General features: G+C 32.8%; 1 protein-coding gene across 2 annotated transcripts in view; it reads left to right on the forward strand.

Moving 5' to 3' along the window:
• The window catches only part of SLC35A3 (solute carrier family 35 member A3), a 51,003-nt gene extending 38,747 nt beyond the window's left edge, over positions 1 to 12,256 (forward strand). For both annotated transcript variants that reach the window (XM_059135423.1, XM_059135422.1), the window contains exons 6-8: positions 1,131 to 1,249; positions 2,759 to 2,892; positions 8,503 to 12,256. In XM_059135423.1, coding sequence (XP_058991406.1) covers positions 1,131 to 1,249; positions 2,759 to 2,892; positions 8,503 to 8,593 — 344 coding nt within the window. In that variant the 3' untranslated portion in view covers positions 8,594 to 12,256. The remainder of the gene's footprint in view (positions 1 to 1,130; positions 1,250 to 2,758; positions 2,893 to 8,502) is intronic.

The raw sequence follows: 12,256 nt of genomic DNA on the forward strand, positions 1-12,256 counted from the left end.
CCAGTAGCCATGTGCTAAATTCTGTGGTGCAGCTAAGGAACATAGGAGTGAATAAGACATAGTTTCTCCTCTCACTGAACTAGCTTTCCTTAACAGTGAGGCTTTAGTAATGACAGCTTCTGATGTTGCCTATTTCTTAGCTTTGAATTTTTGGATACTACTTAATGTACATTCAAAACTTCTTAATAAGGAAAAATGCTTTGCCACATATCTGAGCTTTTATATCTGCATATATAAATATGTATATATGAACATGTAGAGCTAGCAATAGGAAGATATGAGACAATGAATATGCCAAAAGTGACCATTTTTCAGATATTTGAATGAGACAGCCATGTAGTCATGTAATGTAAGCATTATATATATTTTTAAAGATTTTATTTATGTATTTATTTGAGAGAGAACATGAGAGCAGGAGGAGAAAGGGAAAGGGAGAGGGAGAGAATCTGAAGCAAACTCCACAGTGAGCACGGAGCCTTGAGGGGCTCGATCTCACCACCACAAGGTCGTGACCTGAGCCCAAACCAAGAGTTGGCAGCTTAACTGATTAAGCCACCCTGGCGCCCTTAATGCCATTATATTTTTTAGTGTTCCAAAGTTGGTAATCTCTGCTCTTTTCTATATCCTCCTGTCTTTTTCTTATAATCATAATACAGTATTAAGTATAATTCTATTAGGTTTATATAAATATCTAAGTAAAAGATTTTTATTTGTTTAAATTTTATTTCTTTTTTTAAAAAATTATGTACTTATTTGAGAGAGAGAAAGCCGGGGCAGGTAGGGGCAGAGGAAGAAGGAGAAGCAGACTCCACGCTGAGCAGGAAGCCCAATTCAGGGCTTATCCCAGGACCAGGACCCCAGGATTATGACTCAAACTGAAGGCAGAGGCTTAACCGACTCAGCACCCAGGTGCCCACCCAAGTAAAAGATTTTTTAAGTAGTCAAATTTTGTCAAAAAGGAAAAGCTAAATATAAAATTATATAAATATAAAATTATATGGAATGTCAGTGTAAAAATATTTTTCCAAACTAAATGGCATATCACATAAACCTTTTATCCAAATAAAGTTTAGTTTAGTTTCTCCAAACTAAATGACATATGACATAAACCTGACTTTTTTTTTTTTAAGGTTTCTTTGGGAGTGTATTTGGATTAATGGGTGTATACATTTATGATGGAGAATTGGTGTCAAAGAATGGATTTTTTCAGGGATATAACCGACTGACTTGGATAGTTGTTATTCTTCAGGTAAAGCATTTAAAGTCATATTTAGTGCTAATAAACTTTTTTTTAATGTAGATAATCAGAGTAGCTCCTGATATACAATGTGAGGGAAAGAGATCCCTCCTGTTGGGTGTTCTCATTATATCAAGTTTATTCAGGGAAGTTAAAATAGAACTGGTCTTGATGCCATAATGAAAACTTACTTTGAAAAGGTCATAAATGACTTTATGGTATTTAAATTTGACATAATTAAAATCAAGTTTAAGAATAAAAGAGGTCAAGCTGAAAGCAAATACAACTTTTGATTTTTTTTTACAATTCTTATATAGGAAGTCTGTAATCAATGCATTAAGGCTCAAAAGCAGATCTAGATATTTAAATCTGCCTTACATTGTAGTTACATATTAAAATATTTCTGTCAAATTATCTCCATTTATAATTTGAAATTGGTCAAGGGTTGAGTAATTTCATCATCAATATACTTGATTACTCTGGAGGATATAAAAGTGAAGATGCAAGTCACTGCCCTCACAAACCCTTTCTTTGGAGGTATTTGAAGCTGTAAGAAGCAAGGCCTCTTACAGAAGGTGGGTGTGGATAGCAAAGGATAGTTGTGTTTTGAAAGCAGGAAGGATACTTCTATTTTTAAGATAAAAGGAGACAAGGGTAAGTAAAATTCAGAGGAAATTTGAAGTAGAGATAGGGTAAATCAAGAGAGTTTGTATGATAGCTTTTATTCTAGCAGAAGAAAGCCCTCTTCCGGTAAGACTTGAGCAAGATAAAGAAAGGAGGTTTGGTACAGTCGATACGAGGGATTCATCATGGACTAAATAGATGAACACGTACATTGCCAGGAGGTAATATGACATCAATTTGTAGTGAGCTCAATTGGCATAGTTTGTGACTTTCACTAATAAGCTTCTGTCATGTGTGGAGGTACAGTAAAGGTTGTTAACATGGGTAATCCAGATTTAGGATGTGTAAGTAGAGTTTGGCAGAAAACAAAACTGAATAGTGTGGTAAAACCTCATTATTTAAGTAGGCACAGTGTGGACTTTGAGAGAGATTTGGTAGAAAGTTCAGAAGAATACTCTGACAGCAATAAAAAGTAGGTTGAATGGTGAGAAGCTGGGGGAAGAAAGCCAAGTAAAAAAAAATTCAAGTTACACTTTATTTTTACTTCAAAAATAAAAACATTTCATGGATCTGAGTGACCAGTCTTTCCACATTTGTCTGAACAAGTGATGTTTAATTACTAAATTGGTTGAGGATAGATGTTTTATTCACAGTACAAACTATATTACAACAAACTGCAGATTACTCTGGTAGTTACTTCATCAAATCACTTTTGAAATAAAAGGGCTGTTGAACGAGACCTGGAAGTCTGTTGGTTATAGGATATATTTAATAAAAATCATTTATTATAGTGGGATTAAATTTATAGGACAAAAGCTTAAAGCTTCATTGAATAATGAGATTGTCTTGAAAGGCAGTTTTATATATGTTTAAAATAATGTTTTAAAATTTTTGCAGGCACTTGGAGGCCTTGTAATAGCTGCTGTTATTAAATACGCAGATAATATTTTAAAAGGATTTGCAACCTCTTTATCCATAATACTATCAACACTGATATCCTATTTTTGGCTACAAGATTTTGTGCCAACCAGGTAATGTATTCTTTTCTATTTCTTTAAGTCTCTAAAATATATGGAAAAGTAAGAATTCTTAATAAGATCTGGTATGAAAAATTTTATTATAACTTTTGAAGAATCAAGGAGATCTAGTAAAAAATCATTTAGCTGTCTTTTTTTTTTTTAGTTTTAAAAAATTATTTAAATTCTATTTAGTTAACATATAGTGTATTATTAGTTTCAGGGGAAGAATTTAGTGATTCTTCAGTTGCATATAATATCTGCTGCTCATTACATCATGTACCCTTCTTAATGCCCGAGACCCAGTTACCCTATCCGCTACCCACCTCCCACCAACAACCTCAGTTTGTTTTCCAGGGTTAAGAGTCTCTATGGTTCACCTCTCTCTCTGTTTTATCTTTTTTTAAAAAAACATTTTTTAATTTAAATTCAGTTAATTAACATGCAGTATATTGATTTCAGAGGTATAGACCTGTGATTCATCAGTCTTATATAATACCCAGTGGTGATTACATCACATGTCCTCCTTAATGTCCATCACCCAGTTACCCCATATCTCTACTGCCTCCCCTCCAGCAACTCTCTGTTACCCAGCATTTAATTGTCTTTTATTTATTTTTTTGTTTTAAGATTTTATTTATTTGACAGAGAGAGACACAGCAAGAGAGGGAACACAAGCAGAGGGAGTGAGAGAGGGAGAAGCAGGCTTCCCGCCAAGCAGGAAGCCCAATGCAGGGCTCAATCCCAGGACCCTGGGATCGAGACCTGAGCCAAAGGCAGATGCTTAACAACTGAGCCACCCAGGTGCCCCTTAACTGTCTTTTTTAAAAAAGGTTTCAAACTAACTACATAAAAGAAAATATTCTACTAATAAGTTTTTTGTACAAATTTAACTAGCCAGAATTTTCCCAGTAGACTGGAAAATTTTTTCAAACTTTTCCCCCAAAGTAAAATGTCATATAAAAAGTTCAATAAATCATATAATGGCATTTTTATGTGTGGAATTGATATAGATAAAGCCAGGAGAGTAGATGACATTCTTGAATAGTTTATGTAGAGAATATGCAGGAGAAAACTCTTTTAGGTGGTGGCAGAAGAGTGGTTGGGAAGAGAATTACAAAAGGAATGAGGGGTGAGGCAGGAGACCCAGGATGTGTAGTGTCATTGATGCCAAGGGAGGAAACAGTCAGGAAGAATGAAGTGTGATTAATACCCACTATAGCTGGTACCGAAAGTCCTGTTATTTTTAAATAATTATTAACTTATAACCCAGAGTAATGAGATTATATTTTAGTGGATTCCAGGTTACTAGTCTTGGTTTTCGTCAACTTCACTCCCCTCCTCATCTTCTTAACTTCTAAACTTTGGAGTCTCTGAAGGATCTGTCCTTGAACCTCTCATTTGTACTCACTCCCTTGGGTGATCTCTGTTCTCAAGGATGATAACCTTCCCTTCTTTTCTCTTTCCTTCTTTCTCTTCTCTTCGCTTCACTTCTCTTTGCTTCTCTTCTCCTTTCCTTTCCTTTTCTTTCTTTCCTTTCCTTTTCTTTCTCTCTAATTTCACATTTTACTCTGAATTCCAGGCTTGTATATTTAATCGCGTATTTGACATTTTCACTTGAATATCTACTACATAATTGAATATCTACTACATAATTCGTTTCCTAACCCTATAAGGGTTTCCCAATTTAGTAAATGGCAGCACCTTCCTTCTCCAGTTGCTTAGGCTAAAATTCTCCTTGATTTAAACAGGAACAGTTTATCCACAGTAACCTAAGAGAAGGCCTATAGATATATAGACAGAAAGTTAAAATATATGGAAGTTCTTTATCTTCTGAGTGAAATAGGAAGTAAGGTTATCAACTTCTCTTTACCTTTCTCTCACACATCATTCCAATCTAGAAATAAAGCCTGTCACCTCTTCCTTTTTAATATCTCCAGAGTCAACCATTTCTCACAACTTCCATTGCTACCACCCTGGTCCAAGGCATATTCATTTATCACCTGGACTAAGGAAATAGTCTCTTGATATATCTCATTGCTTTGTCTATTGCTCTGTGCCCCTAAAATGTTCTATATTCAGCAAACTATTTTCAATGTAAATAAGATCATATCACCACTCTGTTACCTAAAAGTTGTAATTATTATGGCCTATTTGATATGGCCCTCAGCTATATGAACAATATAGCTGAGGGCCATATCAAATAGGCCTGTCTTCATCTGATATTGTTTCCTTCCTTCCCTCCCTCCCTCCTTTCTTTTTCTTTCTTCTTTCCTCCCTCCCGCCCTCCCTCCCCTCCCCCATCTGTCTATCTACGGCAACCTCTTTGCTACAGGCTTTGACTTGCCCTTCAGTCATCTTGGAATACTCATCCCCTGTGTATTCACATGACAAACTCCCTCACATCCTCAGGTCTTGGCTCAAACTTACTCTATCAGGAGACCTCCCTAATAAAAGCACCCCCCTCCATTCTAACATTCTTTCCTCCTTTCTTCAGAAGATTCTTTCTTCAGAAGATTTATTACCAGCCTATTATAGGCCAAAGCTTGGCCCTATAATAGGCACTCTATTTGAATGATTATTCAAGATCTTAAAATTTTAATACAGCTAGTAAAATTTATTTGTGTTACTGAGAGTGAGATAGGATTATAGATGGAATGTGGCAGTAGAAAAACATAATATCCTCTTTATGTTTCTATATTAAACATTTGTGGTTTCATTCTTCTAGCAGCCTGGGTAATAGGTCTGGGACACGCATGTTGGAATGTTTAATTTCTCTGAGGCATGGATTTAAAAGTATTTCTATTTCTAGTTTGGTATGGGAATGAACTACCTAGCTAGTAAGACTAGCCTAACAACTAGGATATATGTTTTAATGATGCTTTAGCCTCTATTCATTCAATGAGGAAATTATGCACTAATGTATTATTTGAGTAAGTTGGGAACTTTAAATTATTTTAGATGTTTCAGAATCTAGATTTTTAGGGTACATTTAAAAAGGAATACCTTTAAAAAAATAACACCTCATATAAAGCTGACTCAGGATGCTAACTTTAAATCTTTGAATCATGTAGGGAATAAACAATAAACAAGTAAATGAACAGGTAGATCAGTAGAAGGGCAAACGAATAGTAGTTTGTCAATAAAATTTATATCTGCATGTAAATCCATGTTTCTGAGTGACTATGTAGGATATGTTGGGATGAAGATAAAAAGGGAAAAGATAATGAGTTTGTTATTATTGAAAGAATGAATGTTTTGACACCGAGTCAGATGAAGAAGATGGATTATTTTTCCTATAAGTAGACTATCTTTATGTATTCTTATTTTTGTGAAGAACATCTCTTAAGTAATAAATCCAATGGCCTCTATTCCAAATGTATTAATGTATTTTCTTTTGTTATCCCCATTTCACTTCCTAAAACTGCTTAGGTTTTGTTTGTTGTTTTCTCAGAGGTGGTTCCCCTGTACTTGCCTTTCTGACTGCTCCTTTAGTAACCTATCAATCCTTACTCACTCTCTCATTCATCTTATTCACTGCCATGTCTTGTCTGTCCTCTCTGTGAAGATAAGTCCCAACTTAACTTCAACTCTAGATTCCTATTTTCAGTTGACTACTAAACACCTCTACTAATATATCACCAGTGTTCCTTTTCCTAACTTATTTTTCTTGTGTTGATCATTTTGCTTATTGGTATTAAACATCCTTGCATTTAGGCTTGTTTTTTCTTCCATCAGAAACTTATTAAGTGTCCACTATGTGCCTTCCTTTCACTGTACCAGATCCTAGAGAAACAGGAATTTATGAATGAGATATGATTTCCTCTCTTCAAAGAGATAACAGTGATTAGAGAGATAGACATGTGAATAAATGAGAATTTTATGATCAGTGCAGCAATGAAGTATATATATGCAATTCTGTTGGAAATCAGGTGCCCAAATCCTTGAAATAATCATTGTATTCTGATAGTTTTTCCCCAACAAAATTTTTTTTCCTCAGAACCATGTAAAAATAGCTATCTTGACAAGCAGGGGTTTCATGACATTAGGTATTCTAGTAGATCCTGTTAGAAATTTCATAAAAATAGATTCCTGCAGAGGGTAGAGAATTGGATCAGACAGCTTTTCAGTTGAGCATGTGATTCTGTGTAATTCCAGAGGTCCAGAAAGCTAGGAAAGGTCAGAATGCCTGTCAGAGGAAGTTTTCAGTCAGAAGCTTGTCCAAAGCCTAATTATGAAATACTCCTATGGAACTAATTTTCTTCAAGAGGTATTGTAGGAAGGTTTATGTTGTCATAATCTTACCTGTGTACCTGCATCAGAGGCTTTTGAAAAGTTACATCAAACCTAGAGCAAATAATTTATCACAGCAGATAGTTATTGAGCTCCCTCAATATCCTAGGCACTTGGGATATAATAATGAATGAGGAGCACATGGTTAAGCAGGCGTGCAGACATGTCAATAATGTGTCATTTAATAACGTGTAATAAATGTTACCATAGAGTACCTCCACCTAGGGGAATGAGTCTTGGAGACATTAGACGTGAGTTATGAATAATCATTTTCTTGGGAGAAAGGACATTGCAAGCAGAGGGAGGGAGTAGCATCTAAAAGGACACTGTCCTGAAAGGCACACTGTTTCACCGAATGGAATGGCTGAACTATAGATTGGGTAGGTTGAATATGGGAGATGAGGTTGGGGGACCACATTAGGAAGGGCCCTTTATGTCATAGTAAGTGTTGTGATCTTTTTCCTTTATAGAACAAATGTTTATTATTGTGAAACTCAAGAGAGTGACTTTGAACTATTAATAGAAACTTTAAAACAAAGACTTACTCATGTCCCTGTAATAGTACTTTGAAGAATTTACATCTTAAAAGTTAAATTGGTATTCACTTTATCTCCACTTTAAGTTCCAGTACCAGTTTAAGTTCATTTATAGTTTATAATAAGGTATATTATATCTCTGGATAGATAAAATAAAGAATAAACCAAGTCTACCTGCATTTAATCGAATTTCCTTTTGTAAAGCATCCTGTGATGTGGTCCTGAATTTTGTTTATTATTACTACCTTGGATTTTAAACTGAACTTTACTAAAAAAACAAACAAAAAGCTGAACTTCACTTTGGTCTCAAAAGAATGCCATTTTCTGTTTATATTTTCAAATATTTAAAAGTTGAGATCTTTTATTATTCAATGTATTAAAGGCAAAAGACATATTAAGGGGAAATACATTTAAAACATCTTTGCTTTGGGAGCCAATACAGTGCAGTGGATGAAAGTAGGGTTCTAGAGTCAAACATACCTAGATTTGAGCCTTGTCTTCCACTTAAAGTTGACTTTAAGCAAGTTATTTAAACTCTCTAACCCTCAGTTTTCTCATATATTAAAAAAATGAGGTTAATACTAATACTTCTTCATAAGGTGGTTGTAAGAATTAAATGAGATGCATAGAAAACACTTGGCTTGAATACCTAGAATGTATTAAGTACTTAGTATTTGTTAGCCTTATTACTGGAACATTTTTTCCCAAGTTAAAATTGTTTTTATAAGAGAAGAAATAGAAATTGTTTTGCTTTTAATCTGATTATCTCTTTTTCATTTTTTCTTCATCTATTTAGTGTCTTTTTCCTTGGAGCCATCCTTGTAATAACAGCTACTTTCCTATATGGTTATGATCCCAAACCTACAGGCAATCCTACTAAAGCATAGTCGTATACTATCTTTAACTGATTTTTCACAATGGTGCACTAGGAATCTCAACATTAATCTTGCATAGAGGACTTCTACAGACTCTCAGAAGATATCATCATGCTGAATCTCATTGTATTGTTCAAATGATGTGAAAATATAAAAGTTTAAGGATAAAATGTCTATATGTTAATGAAATGGCTATTACATCTAGAAATCAAAGCTTGAAAGTATTTCCAGCTATTACAATAATTATTGGAGAAAACTTGAAATCTGAGTTTAAAAAGATTTTACCTTTTGATTGCTGCAGAAATGTCCTATGCACTCTTTGCAAGAGCACACAACAAATGTCAGATACAATTTTTGCAAATGAGATCTATTTAATCTTATTAAATGTTTTTTATCTTTTTCTGTATAGAAATATCAAATCACATGGAATATTCAAAGTTTGAAAATTATAATTATAATTGCCTATAAAGCTGTGAAGAAACAAGTATGATTTGAAAAACATTTTAATGTATCTGAGATTTTTATATTTATACAAAAGATTACTAAAGAAAAGATTGCTAAATGTCATTTGTTCAACTACATACAAATTGATAAAGTTATGTCCTGGGTCTAATTTATGAGAGAATAAAATTCATACTTAAATTTAATATAGGGAAATACACACATCTATTTCTCCATCTACATTTTAAGATCCGTTAGTGCTTTGAAACTGCTGAAAGCAATCCAGCTGCTCCTGTGCTAGATTGTAGCCAGAAACTTTTGCACTAGTTGAGTTTTGTTCTTAATCTCTTAATTGTATTTTTCTGTAAATCAGATAGATCCTTAATATTTCTTTAAATTAAATTGCTGTATGTGGTAATTTCCATTAAAGTTTCAAAATGAATTTAAAAGGATTAAATACTCATTTAATAATTGAAAGGAATTATTATTATCTAATATCTCCACTTGGAGAATTTTGAACTATCAAAGAATATACTGTACACAACTAAAATGTTTTTAAATGAATATTGTAGCCATTGATCTGTAAAAATTCCTTTAATTTACAGCTGTTAAAAACAACAACCAAAATAATAATAGTATAGATATCAATGAATTGAGACCAAAATGACCTTTCTTAGAGACATTCCAGATTGCCATAATATTATATTATTTTAAATGGCACTATAGCTATAAACTCAAGGCTGCTCAGAAGAACTTTTTAGGCCTTTCATAAACCAACCATCCCCAGGAATACTCTGGTCACATGTCTAGGAGAGGTAGCAAATTCTGAGTTCCCTTTCTGTGGCCCTGTAGAAGCTGCTAGGAAGGAGCCACCACTTAGATTTAAGATAGTGGTTTCTTTTCCGTTTTGATTAGCACTGGAGTTGTGGTTATAAATTACATGAGTTATTTAATAAGTTGGTTCAAGAGGGAGAGAAAATATAGCAAAAATGGTAAAGTGAATTGGTGGGCAAGAATATGGAATATGGATGTAATTTAATTATTGACTATAGATAGAATTACCTATTATGTATAAGAAGTATTTTACTTTATTTTTTCATTCATGCTTATATATTTTTAAGTCTCCCATTCTAATAGTATAAAAACTAAAAAAAAAAATAAATATTTTTATATTGTTATAATGGATTTTGTTAAATAGAATTTGGCTCAAAAATACTGTGTTACAAATTTTTGGGTACTTTGGCTTATTAGGACTGGCTATGTTTCTTTGCTTTATGCAAACCACATCTCTATAAGACACAGGTCTAATCTATTCCATTCAGAGTCTAAAAGTGATTAAAATTACAAAATATCTTAAGTTAATTAGCTGCTGATTCCAAATTGGAATTAACTAAACTTTCTGGAAGCCTGACCTATGATTTTCAGTGACCATCTTTTAGAGTATTTGTTAATAACTTCACCACATTCTGAGCATGGGGTTTTTAGATCATAACAGCATTCAGACTTATATCTTACTATCTATTTCTGAGTGAAATCTAAGTCCTGCAAATGCAAAGAATTCAAGAATATATATAAAGATTTATGTTCAGCCTGCATGGAAGTACTATTTGGGTATTAGTATATATTAATTCAGTGTACATTTACATAGGCTGAGTGTACCTTCAAAAAATGATAAAAGGAAATAATTGGATATTAGACATGTTAGTTACCACATTTTCCAGTGTCCAAAATAATATAATTTTTAAGATTCCCAATAAAGCTTTTAAAAATATAATTAAGAGTTGTGAGAAAAGACGATGTGCTCTAAAGCCTATTTTTAAACCAATTTTTATTAGACAAGTTTAATTTATATTTTGCTTTTCTATTAGGCTTAAAGATGTTATTAGAGATTGGGTTGTATAGCTTATAATTTTTAATTTATAGAGAATTGGATTTGAGAAGGGGGGACCTATATCCTAGACCATGTCATTTACACAAATAATGCCATTTTCGTATGTGTGTGTGGTGTGTTTTGATGACCTTCAGAAGCCTTATTGTATCAATCAATCTTGACTATTTAAATTCTTACTTTTTAAAGTTTACTTGTTACCTCTCAACTACTTTGTTCACTATATTCATGGGAGAAGAGTGCCAGTTGATAGTTCTATTAAAAATTAAGAATTAAGTATTTGGGAAGAAAAGTTTAAAATTCAATATGTAGGTGTTTCAACATGGTAATATTACCACTTCTTCAATAAGTGTTCTTAGGGAATTTGGAGGCTAGTTTTATGGTGTAAACTATAGTTTAGAGATGCAAAACTTCAATGTTTACATCAGTTTATACTGAATGTCGCAATTTCACAGAAGGGAAGATAGTTTGATATTTAAACTAGATTCTAAGGAGACAGAATCTAAAAAGAAACTAATTGACTTTGTGCCCAGTAGATGTAGTATAATATTGATTATTCTTAAGTATTGGTACACTTTTCCTACATATCAAATTATTGGACTTTTAAAATGTCATTGTATTGTCATCAACTGAGTTTCGTTTTGTTTTTAGAAATAGGGGTTAGCATCACTTATTTTATCTACACTTTCATTGTTATATTTAATTACACATGGATGTATGCTTTACATAAGAAAAGGTTTATAAGTTATTTATGCTATATTGAAAGTCATCTTAAGAATCTCCCAGATATGTAGCATATTTAAAGTAATTACAGGACCAAAGAAAAAGCACCTTTATCAAAATCTGGTCCTATGTGCCTTGCTTTACCAAATACCTGACTTTTCTGAAGGATATTACTGTAATTCACTACTTTGGACACATGGGGAAATTGACATTTTATGAATAACTAAAATTCAATTTTTTGGATGTTTCAACATTTGCTCTTTAAATCCATTATCTAAAAGAATATTAAATTAGTATACTGTATAAACATTAGTAAACAGTACTTATTTAAATAAATTATGCACCATTGCTCCATCATTGAGCTTTTGAAATTTTAACAAGTGTATATATATATATGGCTGTTACTTGGTTGTTTTATTTCTTATTATGAGATATAATTTACTGTGATTTTTAAAATATTTTTTAATGAGTTGAATTCTGAATTTGTTTATATGTCTATGAATTTCATTTGTTTAGAAAGATTCCTTTGAGTTTGGGAATGTGATTTGTATATTTAAATTTTTTATGGACATAATTTAGAGGAATGTATAAATTGGTCTTTTGTTAAATGGCTTTTTAATGGA

The sequence above is a fragment of the Mustela lutreola genome, chromosome 10 (genome assembly GCF_030435805.1).
Source record: "Mustela lutreola isolate mMusLut2 chromosome 10, mMusLut2.pri, whole genome shotgun sequence".
Taxonomy (NCBI): domain Eukaryota; kingdom Metazoa; phylum Chordata; class Mammalia; order Carnivora; family Mustelidae; genus Mustela; species Mustela lutreola.